The 23,826-nt window shown below is 39.6% G+C and overlaps 1 protein-coding gene across 3 annotated transcripts in view; it reads right to left on the bottom strand.

Annotated features, from left to right (window-relative positions):
- pak5 (p21 protein (Cdc42/Rac)-activated kinase 5) overlaps nt 1–23,826 on the bottom strand; it is a 74,694-nt gene that overhangs the window by 38,577 nt on the left and 12,291 nt on the right. The window contains exon 1 of one of the 3 annotated variants that reach the window (XM_044329374.1): nt 6,405–7,028. The exons of 1 other annotated variant lie outside the window; for it this stretch is intronic. In XM_044329374.1, the coding sequence (XP_044185309.1) occupies nt 6,405–6,459 (55 nt within the window). In that variant the 5' untranslated portion in view covers nt 6,460–7,028. Of the gene's footprint in view, nt 1–6,404; nt 7,029–23,826 lie in introns of those variants that run through there. One more of the 3 variants, XM_044329375.1, reaches the window with a different exon arrangement.

Here is a 23,826-nt window from a genome sequence, read left to right as displayed (position 1 = left end):
TGCAAGTTCTTGCCTTTCAAAGGTTCTGCTTTTTTTTTTCAATCTTTCTTCTCAGTCTGTGCTTCACTTTAACCCATTTAGCACTGTGACCTTGAATGCATTCAACATTCAATTGTATATTGAAGGCATGATACCATTTTTAAACCCAAAAAAAAGTTAAAAAAAGTTCACTCCCGCTAAACTTTTCTATTAAATTCTTCTGTAGGGTGCTAGCAAATTATTGTTGTGAAGCTTATCAACGAGAATTCAACAAGCAAACCTGAAAAAGCTCCATAAAACTCTCGTAAAAGTTAAGAGATTTGGTGTGTAGCAACATTTTAAGTTGTGTAAAAAAACCTCAGGATCTTTCAACATCTCACAAACCATCTCTCACCAGCTTTTCCATCCAATACTGAGCCTTACAGATGGCACATTGTGGTGCACTGTATGGTAAGGAACATCTACTGTATGTAAGGTATTAACACTTTTATATTAATGGGATTAATGGGAAAGATAACAAAGCAAATAATCACCCTGGTTGTTATAAAGTTAGTATAGCAATCAATTAGGTTTTGCTTGCCATGCCTGCAAGCTGCACAGCTGTCAAGTCAGATTGATTGGCTGTAACAACCAGTTTCAAATTGATGTTTTATATTGTGCTGTGATGTAATGTATTCTGCTGTCCTGTAGCATGCTAAGCTCTGCCTAATAATGCTGCAGGATATAAACAAAGACAGAACAAGCAAAAATGTCCAAACATGCTAAAAAAAAAAACAAGTGTCCACTTTGGTTACATAATATAAACATCAGAAAAAAAACAACTGATGCACCGAAGCGGGAAAAAAAGGAAGAAAAATGAGATGCCAAGTCGAGATTGTGAGGTTTTTACATACACTATGTAACAACATTCAGAGGCACATCATGTATGCATGGCAGCACTGCTCCTGTGCTTTTACTCCAACATCAACATGTACTGTTTGGAAATCCTGTTGTATTAGTGGTTTGGGTGGATGCGTGGTGTCCAGTCATAGGAACAAAATGTCATGATGGCTGGAGTGGCTGTGAAAGGAATCTATTGTGTTGCTCCCTTCTAGGAAGCATTGTCCCCAGAGAAAAACAAAGTCATTCCCCCCTCCACCTCTCTCATTTTCCCTCTCCCCCTCTGTTATGGCTTTTGCATGGATAACGTTTTCTGTGCCAGTCCATACCAATCATTCATGAGTTTACATATGTGTATTATACATGTGAATTGTGCACAAAACAATCAAGAATCCTCCACTCAAGCAAACACATTGGAAGGTCTCAGTAAAAATCACTTGAAGATTTTAATGTCCACATTGTATTAGGAAAAACACATATGGTGGTGACCCTGTCAATATGAAAGTATGACTTACATGGCTGTTAACGTGCTATAGAGCATACTGTGTAACTCTGTAACTGACTGTTTGCTAAGTTACTGTTACTACGTCTGTCAAGCTTTCCAGTATAACACCTACGCAGTTCACAATAACAGCTGGCGGATTCACCACTCGAAAATCGCATTCATTTTTGAAACAATGGGTCTTGGAATTTCACATTGAACTAAACAAAAACAGACATCTGATTTCTACCCGACGACCAAGGTTTTTGTGGGCTGAAATGATGACTGTCGCTAGCAGATTTTATCAGCTGTAACTATACTTGTGTAACAATAAAAAACGTGAAACTTGAAACATAACACTAACACTATGAGATGGTTGAAACCTCAGTCTCCAGGTGCCATGCCATTGATCTGACAGCCCATTATTCTGAAACCCTGACAGTTTGAAAAACCTTCCCAGTGGACTGAAAGCCCGTAGTCCGTTTTTTTTTGGGATAACGGCCCGTTATCCCAAAAAAAAAAAGTCCACTGCTCCAAAGGCCCGTTGCTCTGAAAACACACACTCTCCCTTGACGTGCAAGTGACCATTTTAACCCAAACCATGATCTCCCTAACCCTAACCAAGTGGTTTTTGTGCCTAAACCTAACCAGACCTTGACCACAGTGTTGTCACACCATAAAATATAATTTTTTTTTTAACAAGCACGTCAAAATACACTAAGATATTAAGTTTAACAATATGTTAACAGAGGTTTTCCTCCAACAGTAGGAAACAGGTGAAGACTTTTGTTTTTACTTTTGCTTTCGATCCAATGGGACATTTTTCAAACTAGGTTTCGGTTTAATCTCCAACTGACAGTGAAGCAGGAAAGAGCCGCTAACGTTGGCTTAAACTTGGATATACTAGCATTTTGGCTCCTACATAAAATACCTTCTAAAAGGTATTTTTCCAATCCAACCTGTAACCCCACAAAATAATTTAGTTAGCTATCAACATGCCCCTTCTCTTTGGAAGTAATGCTCGGTTACTGTAGGTCGAAAGCTAATTAGCCAGACATGCTAACATTTACGGCGGTTAAACACATTGTTTAATACATTCATTACACTTTTTTTCTTGTGTTTTTGGTTTTGTACAGGCTAAAAAAAAGTTACTGCTATATTTAGATACCAAGTGTAGCTCTCATTGGAGCTCCATGCACACAAGATATTACAAACATGAAGGTTGGTCGCTAAGTGCTAATTGAGTCAGCATAGCAGTGAGCTAAATCAGTTTTAGTTGTGAAAATGACTAACTTTTGACTTGGCAGAACGTCCTGGACAGTTGCAATGACAGAAGTCACCAGAGACTCTATTTCTAAATGTAACTTTCAACAGACAAGGCAAAAAATGTAATCATGGAAATCTTTCTCAATCATTTCCTTTGCTTCCCAGCAGGAGAGCCAGACAGACCAAATTAGAGGCTTCAAACAGGAAAGATGGAGAGATAGATTGATGGGAGAGAAAGAGATGCGGGGGGATGGGTGGGCACAGAAGATGAGAACAGAAGGGAAGCATGGTCAGGAGGTTATGGAGAGATGAAGGGATAGAGGAAACGAGGGAAAGAGAAAGAGACAAAGATGTAAAGAGTCATGGAGAGAGGATGGAAACTGAGAAGGCTTAAGGCTTTTGTGATGCATACAGTGCAGCACAATCATAGCACAACAGATTATTATGCAGCACACTGCTGCCTTCGGAAAGCTCAATACTGGATCAAAAAAGGTGTTAAGATAGAAACCTCGTCCCACAGGCATGTTTACACAACCCTGCCTTCTACGCAGCATTCACTGTAAGCCTTGGTTTACGCTGTAATGACTGGAGGATGTATTGCATTGATTGTGAGTAAAATATGCCATTTTTCCACAAACAGAAAAGATAGAGAGGGTTTACGTATAAATCAAAGCACATCATTTTATATTTATTATGATGTGATCTGAATTTGAGAATAGAAAATATTGAGATATAACATTTAACTTTAAAATTGTGAGTCATTTACTGTATGAGTCATGAGAAAATTACATCAAAGTGCAGGATGCAATTCAAGAAGAGGAACTTCCACAGCCGCATATCACATTATCCCCCTGGAGGGATAAATACAGTAGCTTATAGGTCACTTTTTATACACCTATCATATGACCCTATCCACTCAATCAACACCAACTAGTGTAAACATCTAGCAGAGAGGTACGTCGTTAAAGAAACACATGATTACTCTTACACAGGTGTTCTCTTAGATAACCAGCAAAAACAAATGCCTAACAACCCTCAGCCCTAATCTCTTCCATTTTTTGCTGATCTGCAAATCGTCTCTTATGCAATGTGGACATGTCAGCAAACCTTTCCTCTTTTGGCTGATGTCCACGTAAACCGCCAAAAATCGACCCAAGGTTTCCGACCTTGTTTCTATTTTTAGAGCGTGTGCACAAAGCGGCCTCTGCGAGATGCAATACTGACATGTAGACATTATGCTGATGAATAAAGACATTCCCGAAATTAAGTCAATGAAGACAACGTCAAGGATGAGGCTGAGGAAAGAGCTACTGGGACAGGAACGGTCTGAGAGTTTTAAGGCAATGCTCAAATATTTTGTAAATATCGACAACCAAGTTGCCTTCCGTAGACGCCGCAGTGAAACACACAATGACTAAACAGGGCTTGATCGCAGCCTTGCACTGAATCATCAACTGAATCATCAGCTGACACAAATGTGGTAGTTGAAGCCCTTGTTACCTTAGAGCAATATACAAATAGCAACAAAAACACATCCCATAATACTGGATTCAACAAAGATTCAGATTTGAACGAGGTAGTGGAAGTGATAATCAGACTGGGTCTAAAAACAGAACCGTTCTCCTGCTACAAAACTATACTAGTTTGTTGACGTTTGTCGGTTGGCCACTGTGGTCCGACCAGGCTATGCATTATCCTTATTCAAAAGTCTATTTAAAAGAATTGTGTTGAGCTCAACAAGAGGGATATTTTCATGAAACATTTATTTTATGTCAGACAAAATGCGTTCAGAACACTATTTTTGACCGACGACCCCTGACCTAGATGGTACGTCTTGAGAATGAGATTACTAAAGGCTAGTAGGGCTTAAGTCGTCTAGGCCAAGCTCAAGTGCTAAGAGACACAACAACACATGCACACACACTTAGACTCCGCCGAATGCATGCAAGAAAGCAGATGGAGACTCGTGTTTATGCACTCACACAGTCCAAATGTACTCCTGCAGAGCTTTTAGGAGTGAAATGAATCTGAGTGTGCACCGCTGCCCTCTCCAAACAGTCAAAACTGCTTTGGACTGAGATGTACTTTAAGTGTAGAGGCCTCTGGGAATTGCCTCCATGCAGAGGCCAGAGGAACTACTTACAGCACAACTTCTCCTGGCTGCCACATAAGCACCTCTTGAGCTGTAATTTATGGGCAGATTGTAAAGCACTTTGTGAAGTTTCACACTAATGCCTGGCAAGTTATTCTGCCAAAGAGTAACAATGTCACACTCATGAGAAATTGCACCTGGTAATATATGGCAGAGATTATTCTAGCTGTGCAAGACTAGATTGAGCTTGGACTGTGTGTGTGTGTGTGTGTGTGTGTGTGTCTGTCAGTGAGTTATATGTATTTACTCACAAACTAGCTCTGATGCCTCCAGCTGAGTGACCCCTGAATAACTACAAATGCATATTGTTCTGTCACATGGATACGTACCCTTTAAATATGTGAAAGCAATATATTTTGATGTTCCTGTCACATTCAGTGTGCTGTTACGAGAAGCATTACGTAACTACACCTACACAAACCATGAGTTTAGCAGAGATGCTCAGCCACGCACAGGCACACAAAGACAGGCACATGCAAACACGTGTGTACATACAACACTAACCTGGACATACACACGCAGGCATAAAACATTCATTAAAGCACACACACACACGCCACATACGTGTCAACACATGCACACAAACACACTTAAAGGGGCTACTAGTCCCAGGGCAGAGATCCTGACTCCCAGGCTGATTTGTCTCCAAACCATCTGTCACCATCTGAGCCTCCACAGGCATTTCCCCTTTTGTACAACACCTCAACACGCACACACACTTTCACTGGAACCTGTCCCACGTTACGGCAAAACAGAGATGCTGTATGTGTGTGTGTGTGTTTGCGTTGAGTGTTTTTTGTGTATGTATACTGTGTCTATTTTTGGATTCCTAAGCACATGTTAACGCCCTGCAGCAGCGTGGTGTGTTTGTGTGTTTTCAAAACATGAATTTTGCATCCCTTAGATTGTAATTTAGAAGCATAAATTGGTATTGAGATGCAGAGCATTCACTCATGCACAAATATGCAAATACATTTCATACATAATTTAAAACGCAACATGAAAAGGACACAAATTCCCTCTGATAAACAAGTCGAGGGGAGGGGGCAATGCTCTCTCCTTCATTTTGCTGCTACTGGGAAGAGGAGGAATTCCTAATTTAATTAAAAGGTCAAATGTTTCACAAGCAAAGACCAAAACCTGGCATTCCAGTTTTGCTTGAGGTATTTAGCTTTTCCCAGTGTCCTTAAATACAGCTTTGGTCTGCTTTAGGTGACAGGATGCTGCACAAAAGTGAGACCGAATTATTTTCTGCGTCCTCATCAATAGTGGGTTTGTTCTGCTTTTGTCGTGCCCTGCTCTGTGCTGTTCAGTTCTGTACCATTTGCATTCACTTGTTCTCTCAAGACCTTGTTCCTTTAGATGATTTAATTGGCTCAAAAACTGTTTACACAGACGTGCATTTCACCTTCCATTCCCTGTAGATGTATTTGTAGAGCAGTAAACAACTTCAGCTGACAATCTGGAAGAGGCGTTTTTATCATTCGCACGCTGTTTACAACTCACTGGGAAGTTTGTATCATCCCTCACTTGAAACAAAATTAAAGACTTGAGATGATCGGGAGGCTGCAGCATGTTAAATTATGGCTCAGATGATGAACATCTCATCTTAGTCGTTAAGTGAACTCATTAAATCGCTGCTCTTACCTGGCAAAAAACTGACTGTGTCTTTCAACCAATCAAAGTGCTCTGGATAAGCCATGGAGAGACAGTCCGGTACAATCAGATCCTCCTCAGATGTGTTGCTTTGATGTCAAATTGCACTCCTGATAAATCCATTACGCACCTCAATTTTCTTTCAACAAAACAGAAAACAGTGAGTACCCTGCCTGAGCCATGATACCGAATAATGAGCCAGTGATTCCTTGGAGGAACAACCTTTCAGTGAAGTCATCGAATTGACAAATCGGGTCAGATCCAGGACCCTCTGCAGCCCCAAGTGAGCTGCCACTACTACTACTAGCCTGCTGCTGCTATGGCTCTCCCTGCCTGCACGCTCTGATAACTCCCAATGTGAGATGCACAGGGCACAAAAAAGTGCCTACGCCAGCAGCCCGGGCCAAGGCACGGCCAGACAGCTTAAGCCCGGACCCATCCCATTTCACGTTCACTGTCTGTCTAACTCGGTTTGACCGAGTTGTCCCAAACTGAGCACCCTCTGACCTTCACTGTCCTCCTCCCACTTGTTGGTCGGTCAACAAAAACAACAGAGAGCGTAAGTGTTCTCTGTGTTCCAACAATCCACGGGATGGCGTATGTGCCCTGTCAAACACACACACACACATATATATAAAAACCGTCTCCCACTGATGCCAGCATGTTCGGATATCAACTTTGGTGTCAAGTGCTGCACCACCAGGCACCCTGTCACTGCCTCTTTCACAAGGCAAATCACAGAGAGGAAGACAGATAGTCTGACGGAGGAGATAAGATGGAAGAAAGAGAAAGAAACAGCTGGTCCAGTCAGCGGCTGTGACAGAGTCTGGCCGCTTGCCGATTGCTAAAGGGACATTCAGCGGTGGCAGCCACGGACGGGCTCTGCGCTGAGGGCAAACAAAGATTAACAGAGCTGGGCCGTCAGGATCGCATTGTACAGTATTTTGCCCTCACAGAGAGCGTGAGAGTGAATAGAGGGTGCATGGGAAATTGTATAGTACACCTCTGCCTTGGCTGTGGGCCAAATTAAAATATTTGTTTTGAGAGACTAAATGAAAGAATGCCTTTTGTCTGCCAGTGATGCTGCTGACTTTGTCTCTATTGATCTGCTTCTCTGTCGGACTATGATGCACATTGTTGACTGTGATGCGGGCCTCTCACAGTGAAACCTTTGCTTTGTGTACAGAAATTGGGTATACATGGGTGTATACACTGCATAAAATGTATGCAGTTCCTCTTACGCTGCATTATTTATAAACTCCTACTGTATGTAAAACTCAGTGGTAAACCATCAAATGACTACATTTTATTCAGTCATTTTTTTAAGCAAAAATGCCAAATATTTGCTGGTTGCGGCTTCTAAAATGTGATGATTTGAGACTTTTTTGTGTCATACATGATAGTAAACTGAATATTTTTGGATTTTGGACCTTGGACTCTATGACATTATAACAGCAATCAATTAATTACGAAAATAATTGTTAGATTAATCGATAATGACAATAATCGTTGCAGTTGCAGCCCTAGTATCAAATGCTGTGTAACATAAACAGATATTCTGGGATGATAGGGATGAGAAAAATCTGTATAGTTGATTAAAAAGAAAAGCGGAATGATTTAGTAGAGATCCTCTCACCAGACCAAAGGGTAAGACAGTTTTAGTATTTCATAACTTTCATGGATGACCTACTAGCAACACACATTATGTTGTCCATGACAGAGCCTGTGGCAAAGATTAGTGAAAAGATTACATAGATTATTCAGGATGTCTGAGGAACCTAGCTGAGACACACCAGTGTAATTTAGGCTTTTAAATGAATCACATTCAACTCAATCTCCCACAAAATACATGTATGTACTACTAATTTGCTTTGCCCACGACATTGCATTTTACAATCCAGGAAATGTGACCTTACACACAGGAGTCATAGGGAGGAGACTGCGTGATGCTAAAGCTACTTTTGCATTATGGGGAAGAGAAAATGTGTTTGATGGTTAAGAGACTTGCAAAGCAGACACACCCCTCCACAAGTAGTATGGGATATAAATACACATGCCACCTTCAAGGGTCTCACCCAGGCGCTCTCTCTCTCACTCTCCGTCTTTCCCTCTCTCTGCCAAACACAAACACACATGCAGAGGAGTAACGTAAAAGCTCTGGAGGTGGGGAGCTGCAGGGGCAGCTGCAGACTAAATAGAGAAAGAGACATCTAGAATTATGGCAGTTGAGGCTCATTTGGCTATGCTAAGCACTCCACTCTTTAAAAGCATCAATACAGCACCCTCCACACGGTTAATGGCCGGCTACATCATAACTGTCACAAGACGAATGCTTGTTAGTGAGATAAATGATAATTCCTCTAAAGTATTTTAGCGCAAAGTACAGGCTGTTACTGAGTTCTTTGGAGGTGTGATGATTAGAAACATTAAAATCCTGAAAAAAGAAATTTGTGAAAGGGAGATATCCAGTTCATACACCGTCAAGTCTCTTACTGATCTTTCACTATCGAGGGAAAGGATCAGTTTAAGTTGTTGCTATCTCCTTATGTGGTAACATAATGGATGAATATAGCAGGGAAGGGCGACTCTGGGAGGTACGGAGAGAACAGGAGAGTTATCTAAATGAAATCACTGCAGTCCTGAGGACAGAGAGGGTGTGTCAGCGTCTGAGAAAGATTGTGTACATGTGTGTCCATGTGGACGTGTGCAGCGGTGTGTCCCTGCGTTAAAAACACATTAAAGTAAAGGGTGACCTAAAACGAAAAAGTCCCTGATGTGTCTCTTTTGTGGATCTAAGATGAAATCTCACAGTGTTTTACTATTTCTGCCTTTTGAAGAACCATGCAAGGCACAAATGTTACTGAATAAACTATTTAGAAAGGGAGGATGCTTTTAAATGCCATTTGAGACACCAGAACTTTGTTAAGTGATTACTGACTGACCAAAGTTGTCTATCCATTTTCCACCACTTATCCTGGTCAAGATCTTCTGCTGCACACTTAGTAGAATATCCCAGACATCCTTTTCCCCAGCCACATCCTCCAGCTCCTCCTGGGGCATTCCCAGGCTACATGAGATATGTTATCCCTCCAGCATGTTCTGGGTCTGCTTCCAGTTAGCAAAGCCCAAAATACCATCATTGGCAATCCAGGAGGCCTCCCTGTCCCCTTTCAGTGAAGAAGAAGCACTTCAATTCCCAGATATCTATGCACCTGAAGCTGTTTTGTAGTTTCCAAAAATGCCACAAGAAGAGAGTAATTTCAGTACTTTAGCAGTTTACTTACAACAATAGCAGTTTTGTTATCTATAAACTAACACAAGCAGGTGGATGAATTTTATTCATGAACTACACGTGAGATAAAAGTTTCAGTGTAACTTCAGCTGCCGTAATCACAGGGGACAGAACCTGTCTGTAGCTGTTTCCACAAAACAAATAGACGTAGTTAAACTTGGGAGAAGTAAAGATTTTGTATGTGTCTTGGAAACATGGATGTATTTACACCTTTTCAATGTTTGGCTAGAGTGGCCATTAGATTTCAATCCATGTCAAATGCTTCTTTGATGCATTTACACTTAACTTTTTTGATATCCAATAAAGATCCAATCCACCAAAGACGCATTAAATGTAAATGGGGTCAAACTCACTAACCCTTTCACTAAGTTTAAACCCAGATGCCATCTCATTCTGGATGCTTGTAAACGTATCCTTATGCCTTTGGTGACTCCATAAAGTTCATTAGAGTAGGTAATGGTTGGAATGTAGACTTTCTGAGGTTCATCACTGTGACACCCTCAATGCAAATCCACCTGTTGATCTCACTCTTCATCTAACCTCCAGTCCTGTACAAGACAAGTGAACAAATATATGAACGTCATGTTTTGAATCACTGAGTCATCATTCAAATGATTAATTTCCATTTAATCATTCACTTGAAGTGTCACTGTGCTGTTGAAAGCACTCAAAAGTACTTGTATGGAGATTAGATACTCATTGTGTTTCGGTACTAAAAATGTTTTTTTCTTCCGCAAGCATAACCTGTGGGCGGACAGACAAGTCTGGACATTGTTGCAGTAATTCCTGACTCACAGAGACCCTGAAGGATCCATCCTGCATGGCTTTTACAAACACAGTGCCAAAACAGAAAAAAAAACTTGGGAAGCATTAATATTTCCTGAAGTCTTCAATACTTTAAAACAAAATGTAATGTATTTTTTTCTACAGGCAACATCATAGTGAAATATAACTTATGTAAAGGCATCTATTAATTAAAAATAAAGTGAGTCAATAGATCATTGTGTTCCTGCAACCCACCTCCTGGTCTGAGCCCAAAGTTTGAAAAATGCAGCTTTCTAACACATCCATTCAGAAAGAATTTGCAGGGTGGGTTGAGCTATGGAAAAATAACACACCAACACAACAGGACACAATAAGCTCTACTAAAAATGTAGAAAAACAAACAGCAAGACAGATTTTTATAAAAACCAGTGCAAGTACCATAATTGTACGCAGCATGTACAATATCTTGCCTTGACACCTGTGGTGAGGCTTGCTATTTGTTGTTAGTTGTTACACTGTAAGTCAAGAATACTGCATGTCTCAGTCAATAGTAGATAAAGTAGATAAAGCTATAAAGCTAATCTGCACAAGAGAACTAATATACTGGTTGAGAATAAACATTCCTCAGTCCTGCTATCAACACTATCAAGCGCATTAAAAGAAGGCTTTGCCATATGGTATTAGTTTCAGTGCCCCAGGGCTAACATCTGTATGCAGACAGCATCCACATCCAGACTGAAGAGACAAATGTTTCTTTTTTCAAAACTGAGAGGAGTCTTTTCATAGACTTGCCATTTCAGTGGGAAGCAGTCAGACATTAAGAGAATGACTGGCAACCCTGCAGGGCACTCTGTGACTATCTGTTTATGTTAGCAGCTGTGTGTGTGTGTGTATGCGTCTGTGTGCCTTTCTGTCTATGTGGATTTGTGTGATGGTCAGTTATTGACGCACAATGAGCCACAGCCTTAGTGGATGAATTTCTGTGATGTCTGACCACTTTAGACACGGTACATGAAGTGATGGAAGATTATAGACTGTGTATTTACAACCGAATGGCATCTGATGAAGCAACTTTATTCATCTTTATCCCCTTTTTCAATAAGAGCTCAGTGTTTTTTTTTAATCTATGAGTATCTAAGGGGGAACATCCTCAAGGGCAAGAAGAATCACAAACCTCCTGAGGCACTCATGCCCACAGACTAAATTGTAAATCTCAATCTCTTAGTCATTTCATTGGAAAGTATGGAAAGTATCCTGATAAACTCAGTTTTCCCAGCTGTCCCACAAATTTAACCCAAATACCCTCCTATCACATGGTACTCAGGATTTGTTGATTTGACAGTCAGGACATCAAGGTATTTAGGGTTAAAACTGCCCAGTACAGCAGTACAATTAATATATTTCAATGTGTAGCCGCTTTGAAAATGCATCACACGCAGAAAGTCTCAACCAGACCAGATCCAGAGCATCTGAGTGTAGAGTCAATTGTATAATCCAGTATTCACCCCTTGGCAGGGAATTTCAATCCATCATTTGACTGGTACATCATAGAATCTGACCCAGCACTCAATAAATGTTTACCCACACAACCTTGAATTGTCTACAAGAGACCACCCAATCTGAGAAACCTGCTGGTGAGAAAGCCCCCAGCCCCATTTTTTTTTACAGACTATTCCATTACAGATGTGGTAACTGCCCACAATGCAATTTCAAACACAAAGCCACTACTTCCAATCACCCATGAAAAGGTGAACCTTTCAACATCAAGGGTGTCATAACATGCAACACCAATAATGTGATCTATATGCTCAAATGCCCATGTGGCCTGGCCCACATCAGAAAAACTACCAGACCACTTAAAACATGAGTTTCTGAGTACAGGTCTGCCATTCAAAACCATGACATCAGAAGCCCAGTGGCAGTGAATTTCACACAAGCACCTCACAACGTTTCTTCTCTCAGATACTTGGGCATCGAACTGGTCAAACATCCCCGTTGTGGAGGTTATATACACTCATTTTTACTCAAAAGAGAAACATTTTAGATCTACACCTTGGACACGCTGGCTCCAAAAGGGTTAAATGAGGACTTTGACTTGCAGCCATTTCTGTAGTGACTCTCTTGTGTAGGCGCTCTCTGGTCAGTGTCCTCTATTCACCAGTTCTGTGTATTTATGATATACGCTGTCTTTTGATTGTTCTGATGTTGACATTATGTCCTCAGCTTGTGGGTTATATGACTTTTACAGCTATATCTCTACATTGCTGTGGTATTGTTAATTGCCATTCAATATTACCAGCTTTTTAGATTAACAGAGGCGCCTCTAAATAAATTAGGTTACATTTTCCTTTTTTCTTATTGTTATCACATGACATTATACCTGATGCTCTAGTGATGTGATATTCAAGATCTGCTTCAGCTCTAAGTACTGTACAAGGTCTTTGACCTGACAGACAAGTGTATCTTTTCTAAGTGTATTATGGAGTTTTGTACATATCTTGTGTGTATATATGGTGTATTTTCTTGGGATTTCATTGTGCATTTTATGTTGTTTATATACGCAGCCGCACAGTTTCTATGTCTAGTAACATACTAAGTATTTTATCATAAGATTGCCTGCATTTATGTGAAGTTTTGTATGATGGATATATCTAATATGTATGTATTTATCTATCCAATCCAATGGAGCCTATAAGGACCAGGTGACCTGTCAGGTGACCTGGCCTAGTAGGTTTTTGATAATGTGTCTCTGTATGCTTCTTTGTCTGAAGAAGAGCTTAACGCTCAAAATGTCACATGGTGGGATCATTATCTAGTGTGCAGACTTTTTCACATGTTCTTCTGTCCAGCACCTACTAGTATTTATTGTTCGGATGTGCATGCTTTTGTAAACTTTTTACATAGCCAGTCCTGACTACACACTGAAATGTAGTCATTGAAATAATGTTGAAATAATGTCTCCTTGAAATATAGTTTTATTTTCAACCAAATTTACAGGGTTTTTTTTTTTTTTTACCTTTATTCGATAGTCAAAAGTGCAAAGAGGAAGAAGTCATATCTGTCTCTGCTCTCCTCTTGGTCTAATCAAAAGACCCAGTTCCAGTATTTTACCATTTCTGAAAAAAAGCTTCAAGCAATTATAAGAAATGTGGCTCACAGGGTTTTTGGTCATAGGAAAACCAAAAAAATAGCAATGTTAACAAACGAAAAATGTCTACTCCAAGGTCAAATATGCATGTGTTGCTCAGGAGAGCTTGACAAACTTTGTTCACCCCAGATAATCTGACTGGAAAACTTAATTTGAGAAAGTGGAGAGAGATGCACTGAATATTATTTGTTCAGTTCAACTTAAAAGCTGAAAGCTTTGATAGCTGTGATAATCCAACTATAAGCAGACAGACAAAGTTAGCTGCTAGCTAAGTGAAAGTAGTGGAGCATTTAGCAGCCTGGGACTTGGAGAAGTCAATATGCTCCAAAGCAAAGGAGAGTGAATATTAGACTTACATTCATCAGGTGACCAGAAACACAACTCTGACTTGTAACAATAGGAACTATTGTTTAGGTATACTAGCTCCACCTTAACCAGCTAAAACAATAAAATGTTGTTCACACACTGATGCATCAGTATTAATAATCTAATAATGTCATATTAACGTCACTGCACAAACACTATTTTCACTTTTTATACTTATACTACGTTTTACTCATGATATTTATGTTATATTGTAGTATTTGTGCTTTTAAGTAAAGGATTTAAAAACTTCTTCCCCCACTGGCTGCCATGGAGACATTTTGTTGTGACAGCCTATATTATCAGCCTATATATCAAATTATCTATATAAGTTTTGTATTTTCTTAGTACTATTGCCTTTTGCTAAAGCGTTTTTGTTTGAGTGCAGCAACAGAAGTCTACAGATTTCAAAAGTTTGGATGGAAGACCTTTGCAGACTACCAAACACTCCCATAACTGTGTGTCTGTTGGTTTTATCAGGTTGGTTCACACACTGTAAACTCAAAGCCAAAGACTCATTTCATATGTTTTATTTGGAGGAAAAAACTGAATTTCACTGAAACACTTCACACAGTAATATTGATGAGGAAGGATAAAACTTTTCTATACAGGATGTAGTCAAGGTTATGCTTAAGCTGATGATAGTGTATTGTTAGCAGATAGAGAATCAACATTCAACATGGATTACAGATAAGTAAAGCTGGGTTTTAATTTCAGTCTTCTCTCTTTTTCTTTTCCTCTTTTCTTTTCACTCCATGTGGAAGACTTTCCCATCAGGCTGTTCTCTCCACTTCAGGGTGACTCCACTCACTCCTTGCTCCTTCAGTCTGTCCTGGAACTGGGAAACACAAAAGGAAGCCGTTTTGCTGTTGTATCTAAAAACCCACTGGATTTAAGATATTATCAAACGCCATCGTGGCAAAACACAGCAAGCAGAATAAGCATGTTAACAAGTATTCTAGACCTGTTTGAGACACCCCCAGCCCCCAACCCAGTCTGGATTTTGGAGACTTGCCTTTTTCAGGGTGTCTGCTTTCACAGCAGGGTCATTGAGATCCACAGAGGAGTCCTGCGGCTTCACCCTCAGCTTAACTACCCGCCTCTTTACTGCTGTTGAGACACAGAATGAGAGGAGAAATTAATCATTAATTTGCTGTTGTATTAGTTCTGTGATATCTAATTCATTACAGCAAACAAGCACATTTTTCATGTACATTCAAACATGATTTATCCTAAAGTTATGCAGCATTCTCTGGCTTCATCTGAAGGACGGTATACCACTCACCATGAGGGATGCCGTGGTAGACGAATGGAAATCTCTTTTCGCAGGACGTAAATGTCCATTGGTCTGATTCCTGCACAGCAGACATTGATCATTTTCATCAATTTGAGTGATTGTGAAACTGAGCCGCCCCATTTGGTGAACGAGTAGGCACTCCCATCAGACCAGTTAAAGTTAAAAGGATCTCTGTGCAGGCTGATCCATTCCCACGATACACTCGTCAAATTCTCGACCTCCTGGTTCTCAGCGTCGTTCCTCACAGTGGCCAGGTCTATGAAGTTCTTCCTGCAGTACCTCTGAGCATCAGACCAGTTCATTTCTTGATTCACAATGACAAATACAGGATCCAGCTGTGTTCCTGAAGTGAAATTATTGGGAGAAAAATGAATCATTGATTTGAAGTTCTGAACTTTCAATATAATCATTATTAGAGAAAAAAATAATGCTTTGCTGGGTACTTACCATTATAACAGATTAATTCATGTATGTATGAGCAATAATCATCCCACCATGAGTGACGAGAACTTCCAGTGACTACACAGAGTTGACTATCAAATAAATCTGGTTGATGGGATTCCCAGTCCCTATAATCAGCCCAACTCCCTCTGTACCCATCTGACCACTTCCAATCAATGTTACTGTACACACCAATCCAGACCTTTCCTTTGTAACCAGCAGATCAAACTGTCTTGATGAGTTGGTTCATATCTTCAGTGTTTTCAATGGTGGCCAGGTCTGTGTACGTCTCTCTGCAGAAGTTCTGAGCTTCAGACCAATTCATCAGTTCAGCAACAAAGTGGTACTGATGGAGACGACATGTGGAGAAGATTGACCAGCCTGTGAACATTTGGGATAATGTACACAAGTCAAAAAAATATATAACATAGGTCCAGTCGTTTTTAGACATTATAATACTGAAAAGTTACATATACCTATAAATATTTCACTGACCTGAGAGATACAGGACACCTATCATGAACCTTTCCGTCATGATGCTGCTCTGAGGTCTCTGCGTGCTGATGTTTACTCTTAAAATAAAAATCTACCCCTATATTAGCTGTTCTTAAGCAAATGTAGGCAAATTCAATGCTAACTTCTGTTTCTGACAAAAGTCATTGTTCATCTGCAGTCTATATGCAAAAATTACTGTCATATATGTAAATGTATGCACAGAGTATTTTTGTTTTTTCAGAGCCACACTTTGGTTGCATGCAAAGGAATCAGTTCATGCCAACTACAAAAAATTTATATTTGATTTCTCACTTACCTCCAGTCATATCTAGCGTGCAGAGTTTCAGTTGTATTTGTCTTTATGTTCTTCTGAGATTTCTGCCTTCTATACAGTAGAGGTGAATGAAATTTTTTGTCTGTTTGTTTTTTTGGTGTTCACAGCGTTGAAAAAGTAGCATTCAGAAAGTTCAGCAGCAACGTCACCCTTGTCACCTTCATTACTCTTAACAGAATTCACTATGATCAGTTTTCATTGGGACTATTTCTTCAGTAGAAAGTAGTTCCAATGATACCTGTTCACAGAGAGGTTGGGCTGGAGGAATGAAATATTTAAATGTGGTTACCGCCTCTAATTAAAATTCCACCGATTCCAATGTGTATATACATCAGATGAAAAGTCAAAAAACAAGAAAAAAGTAGTGAAAGAGAAAAAATAAATATAATAAATAAACACATACATATATAAATAAATTGAGCAATTAGTTCACATATTTAATAGGAGATAGTTCAACCAGTTTTGGCCCATTGCTGGTATTTGCCTACCACTACTCTACTGCATATTGTTGCCTTGAGGCAGCAGGAGATCTGTTGAGCCTCTAACTTATACATATTGTAATTTTCACACATTGTAAACCTTGATCAGTTTCTATGAGGAGTTGAAACAGGTATAATGTTGCATTTTTGGTGTGGGTCACACTTTCAGGAAGTAAAGCCACATGTGGCACAGTGATAGAAAAGGTTAAGATATATTTGACTATATAACACCTTATAATCAAGATGACCTTTTAAAAAATACAAGCATGTGCATTCATCTCTAAAAAAAAAAACTGAATTGATGGTTTAAAGCAATGTTTTAATTTTTCTAAACTGTGATTTTTCATTTGTTGCCTCAGGGCATAATTAGTGCAGTTAGTGTAAACAAGTACAGTGCCCATTCAAAACATGCCTGTTATTATTTCTTGAGAACCATATATATCTATGTATCAACTGAAAAATGTATCAATGTATCAGGGATTTAATAAATTAAATGGTTTTAATCCAGACAGAAACCTCACCAGGGAGACTAAACTGAGGTTGATTGGTTGATTCATTGGTTGATTCTGCTGCCAATCAAATGTGTCTGCGCTCCTATTGGCTAATTTTACTGCCTCTGTCTTGGTTTTTTTCTCCCTTGTGCACTCATTCGTCTCTCTCAGGCAGTTTAATTGAGTAGGACACACAGACACACAGACAGAGATTTCTTGCTTTAGTAGTTAGATATTGCAGTAGATCTGCAAACCTAAGTATTGCAGCAACATGGACCTAAGTTGTTGTTGCACCTAAAGGAAACAGGTGCAACACATGTGCTGAAGTTGAATAAAACTAGTTACCCAGTTGGGTAAAAATAATAAATTCTGTGGTCTTCATGTTGTTTTGTGTTTGCTAACACATTCACTATAACTTTATAAGGTGATAAGTCAGTGTTGTGTTTACAACTTGTTCTTCTGCCCCTAATCAATTAATATTGTTTTATATACAATGTGTATCATTGTCCTAATCCTTCATATAATCAGTATATTAAATATCATACATGATTTTCTTACAACACAAAATAATAATCATCGTTCACATTGACTTTAAATACAAACATATTGAAGAATAACCGATAATGTTTTTGTATTATATGATAAAATTAAATTATATGTTAATGTAAACCTTCAATAACAAATATTTTTGCCACTTGGGGGCAGCAGAAATAAAATCTGAACACAACATTGACATATCACCTTTTAAGCTGATAACTTATTAGCAAACAATTACTTATATACACATCCAGCAGTTATGAAGCAACATTATCTACCAACTCTTTTGGGAGTATCTGGCTCTTCAGTTGCTAAATGCTTGATATGTACCAACTAGTTGCTAACTCTGTCTGTTTGCCATTTGCTGTGGATTAGGTACTACAGGTACAGTGGGTTTTGACAGAAGTGCCTGCTGTGGCCAAAAACAAAGTTATGAGAGAGGTGTGAGCAAAAAAACAACAGTAAAGTTGTGTGCTAGACAGCTAAACAATGATCTGAAAGAGACGGATGATCATTCTCTGTAGGTTAATCACCACAAGCGACGCCTCTCACATTACACATTGTCATTTGATACATCATTACTATAAAATAATTGATTATAGACACTTTAAGTACATTATATGTACCCTGTGCAGTAGAGTTAAAGATCACAATTTCAAGTAAGTCATTACCCATCTGTAACAGATGACTCCTGGAAATAACCTCCAGCCTGCAGCCCTGACCATTAAAAACCGTGTACTTCCTGCTGGTGGCTTTCTGGACTAAAAGCACTCTGTTCTTTGAAAGCCTCCTTCTTTCCACCCCATTATCTACACAAGCATGTTAAACCCTTGACTTAATCGTTTATTATTGATAGCTCGGCAAGAAGCCTTCCCTCCTGGCGTTATGGGAAAATGGTTAAGGCTGAGATGTAAAAGATGTAGGTTAAGGATTTGTGGAGCCAGCCACTACAAGGCACGGTAGCCTTGGAGCTGTGTTTATGTGTGGGGAGTGGGGACATTGTTGTGCATGAATGTTCTCCAGCTGAAAACTGCTGGGGCAGAGTGTGTGTTAAGAGGACGTTGATAAAGGAAAACTCAGCATGTTTCCTGTATGTAAGTGTGATTTTGTGGTTGCATAAAAGCAGGAGCACGGGAATTAGAATGGGATCAAGAGAGTCTTTTTCATACGCACAAGTTAGCTACAATTGATAAGCACAACGTCTCTTCATTCATCAGCCTTTTGACAGCTTTTCTGTATAACTGAGACTTATGATGGAGCAGGGCATGGTCTATGTGTGAGCCTGGTATATCTGGGGTCATGTTTCTGTAAAAGCTGTGGCAAGGCCTGCTGTTTATGAGCTGGATAACATGGCTCTGACAGCATATCAATCCCTCACATTTCAGCCAAGGACACCAAGCAAAATGTCAGCTTTGACAGATGATGCGGCGTGGGATTTTCACCATAACAGCAGAGGACTATCCAGTTTACACCACTGCTTCGAGCCTCTTCTAGTGTGCCTATTAATCCTCGGAAAGCCACACACATGCAGCAGAGAAACACCAATATGACCTCGTTTTCAAGAGTAAAAGGTCATGTGACCATGCACTTGTGGACAGAAAGGAAAAGATAAAGACCATGAGCGAACATAATGAGGAGATAATGTTCAGTGAGCAAGCCGGTGAATCAGAACATCTTGACTTGATGTTGATTTTGCAACAATGACCAGCTCTATGTGCAATATCTGACTTATCACACTTCACCTTACCAAAGATATCGACCATTTAAAGTGTAATATTACTATGAAATAATGTACATTTGCAAACTTTTGCCAAAACAGTAAAAAAAATATCTCAACTGGAAGTCATCCACAAAGACGTCTGTGTTGCAGCAGAACTGCAACCATGGCAACGTAAACAAATCTGGCCAGATTGCTGTTCAGCCTCAAATTTCATAAATTAAATGGTTTCATGCTCTCTAAATTAAAAGTAATGTTGGTTAATTGTGTTGCTGGTTAATTGTATCAAGGGTAAAAAAAAAAACAACAAAAAAAACACAACAAGCGCACACAATGCAGGGAGTTATCTTGACAACACAGCCCAGTATGACTCACAACTCCACCATTAGCGCACACATGGGAGAGGAAAGATAAGTCTAACCTACAGACAGAGTAGTGATACTTATAAAACATTGATCAGACCACCACTACAGTCTGTGGACCAATCATTTGCCAGCCCTCCCCCTCCACTATCTATTCAGCCTGCATGGTGCTTAAATCGGACTGCCTCCTCTTCCACTCCACTTGTCTTTATCCGCAGAAAGTAAATGGAGGCTTATACCTGCTGACCTACATTACAACTGTCTTGCCAGGATTGAGCAGTACAGCAGCAGGGCTATCCTTTGACTGGGCCATATGGGTTCAAGCATGTAGGATAGCAAGCAAGACAGTCCTGTTCAGGTGACAGCAGGAAAAAAAATGGAACAAAAGGGAGTTTTCCAACAGGGAAAGTGATTTTTATTTTCTTAGGGGTAAGAAGCAACAACAAAATGACAGAGAAGTAGAGTTTCAGGTGCTGCTCATGAGCAACTGTGGTCAGATTCAACAGATGCAGACCAGTGGGATAAGCCTCCCACTGCCCACCTATTGTATTCTGGCTCCTGCTTCTGTGTTATTTTAAAAGTTGCCCATCTTTAAATTGCAACAGTCAAAACACACTACAAAACAGGCAATACAAAGACGACATCTTGGACTCCCAGAATTTGACATTTTATAGTCATATAGACTTGTTGAGTGCATTTCCTTCCTCATAAAACATTTCCAAAGCCAACTTTTGCATTGTTTACATCCATGTTCACTTCCTAGCAGTCTTCTTCTTTTTTTCCTTTTGCTGTTGCATTGCTACATATTCTTGTAACCTGTAGATCAGTAGAATAGTGTGAAACCATTAGCAGGAATGTGAAACACGTTACTCCACATGCATGTGTATCTTCATGTGCTTGCATGAGAACAAACAAAATGAGGAAGAATGTAAAAATATTCCTCTACAAGTGGTGAACAATTCCACAAGGTACCTTTAATCAAGAGTCCAAGGTACAGCCAACAAAGTGTTTAAAGTAGGGAGAGTTCAGTAGATCCATATAATTTCTTATGGAAATCTTTAAACCTCATCACAGGTGTCTGAAGGTTTACTGGTTTACTACGGTGAAACCGTTTCCCTACATGCACTCTCTCCCACATCTCACACATTTTAGGGCAGCCAGCACCCTAACAACGTTGACTATATACATATGAACTACCTCCTGCACCAGTGCCGTTTATGGACAGAAAGTCATTGCTTATAGGCTTCAGTTTCTGACAAACAATGTTCCCTACAGGCTCTGTCTGCAGTCCGACTAAACAACTGTATATCACAATGATATTGGCTTCTGCCAGGCAAGTCTTCAATGCTGGAACTGTGTAAATACAGTGTGCACATTCAGAATGTACTGTAGGTCTGGAAATATAAAAATATGTCTACAGAGACTGTAATATCTACATTACATACATACTGTGTGTCAAACATACTATAGCATATATTTCAGTGGATTTGGTGTAAGCAAATACTGAAAAAGCCAAAGAAAAACATTTACATTGACACTGAGAAGAAACAGTCAGTGCTTGACAAGCAGCAATTCAATTTAGGCACTAGTCCAAAAATAATAATATAGTGGCTCAGTACAGACCAACATCTAGTAGCAACTGGAACACAGAGTGATTACAGTGTTACAGGAAACCAAACAGGCGCACATGAAAGAATTCACTTAGTGTAAGCTGAACTGATTCAGCTGAAAATCAGTGTTTGGCAAATCTTGGACCTATCCGAAATGGCTAAACGATCAATACAGAGATCCACAATGAAATAAAGTTTAATAGTAAAATAGAATTTGTTCTCTATCCAAAGTCTGTAGAGCACAAAACAAATGTCTCTTTGTATTCTGGAAGTTAATTAAAATGCTCTACATGATTTTTGTTTTCAAAGAAATTATCTGAGTAGTACAGTGGCAGCACAGTACTGTGAAAGCGGAGAATTTTGACTACACATGACTTTTGACTGGTCTCCTGACTACAGAGTCTGTTGACTACATGTAATGCTAAAAATAGCCCGTCTTCTCTCTCCACCAAACAGCTTCTGAGCTAATGTGGCCTGCTAGGCAGTGGTGGGTAGGGGTGTGAAAGGATGACATGCATCCAGTGGAGATGCTCTCATCAGCGGATCTCAGCTGCGCAGCGTTTGAGGATCAGCCGCAGACTCATACCAGTCCACATGACTTCACACGCTGATGCTCACTGATAACGTGTTGGGATTAGGGCCACTGTGTGTCGATATGTGAGCGCGTACATGAATGTGTGTGTGCCTGAGTGCCGTTCTCAGGCCTAGGATTCATGGAGAAGCTACAGATATACACACCCCATATAGCCACTGATTCCTGAAGGTGGCACCCACCACGAGCAACTGCATGTGACCAGATTCCAGTTAGTGTCAGTGAGTCCTAATCTGGGGGTTGGGACCCACCCAAGGGGTCACAAGAAGAATGCAAGGGTGGTTACCAGGGTCGGAAAAAGAAAAAACTAAATTGTTCAACATAAAATTAGGCTTATTTTTGTGTGACTTTTTTAGACTTGGGTGTTGCTTTTTTATTTTTGAAATGTTGATTGTTTTCACCTCTTCAAGCTTCTGCATTTTCCTCATTTAAATGATTTAATTGAAACAATCTGAGATGGAAACTCCTTACAGCTCATAACTTGTGATGAGGGGTCATAAGAAAAGTGTGAACCAGTGATCTATGGACATAAGTTGGGAGGGTCAAAGATAGAAAAAACTTGCTGGAGTTGGAGCAAACTTTTTAAATCATAGAGGAAAGCTACAAAAAATGAAAAGAGAAATAAAAGGTATAGCGAGATTACACCTTAGTGTTCCCAGAAGATAAATGCAGAATGATGTAGGCCTGCCATGCTCATCTGAAATGTTCTGTTGTGCTAATTTTGTGGAGAAAAGTGGCGAGAAAAAAAGAGTCCTGTAGCTGCTTTAAACCTCCTTTAATGTTTATGAAGTGTAAAAGTAGTAAAAGCTTTTTCTGTATTTCCCTGTTCTTTTTTTCCTCTAACTACCTCTGCCTTACTCATTGTATCCCAAGAAGAAGTGGGAGCAGATAATACTGTCACAGCCTGTTAAGATCAGGAAACTGGGTGTATTCTTAGTCTCAAAAGCCACACAGTTAAACTAAACTTATTTTTTCATCCTTTTTCTCTTTACTTGTCTATCTACTGTATCTCTCTATCTATCTATCTATCTATCTATCTATCTATCTATCTGTCACTGTCCTCATGCTCTCTCTCTCTCGTATCTTCTCAGCTCATCTTATCCTTTTAACCATAATTTGTAAAATTTGATTATTGCTATACTTACAGTATATACTAGCATGTTATACATAAATATATGCAAACAAATATGCTCATCACATATTTCCATGCAAAAGATATAAATACATTTTGTCACACCCAGACACAGACTTCACACAGATGCATTGACAAACACGATGATTGGCATGAGTGACATGAGATGTAGCAGCCATCGTCATCTTGATTACAAGGACAGTGTATCAGAAAAGATAGCTAATAGCAATGTGCTGATTTTTCATGTCAGTGTTAAGCAATCAAAAGGCATCACATATTATTTTTTTTAAAAAACTCAAAATGTGACATTTTTCCTGTGAGATGACAGGTTTAATGCTTAACTAATGTCACTCTCATT

The sequence above is a fragment of the Thunnus albacares genome, chromosome 16 (genome assembly GCF_914725855.1).
Source record: "Thunnus albacares chromosome 16, fThuAlb1.1, whole genome shotgun sequence".
NCBI classification, from domain to species: Eukaryota; Metazoa; Chordata; class Actinopteri; order Scombriformes; family Scombridae; genus Thunnus; species Thunnus albacares.
Note: the sequence above shows the minus strand (reverse complement) of the source record. Positions and strands in the feature narration are given on the sequence as shown.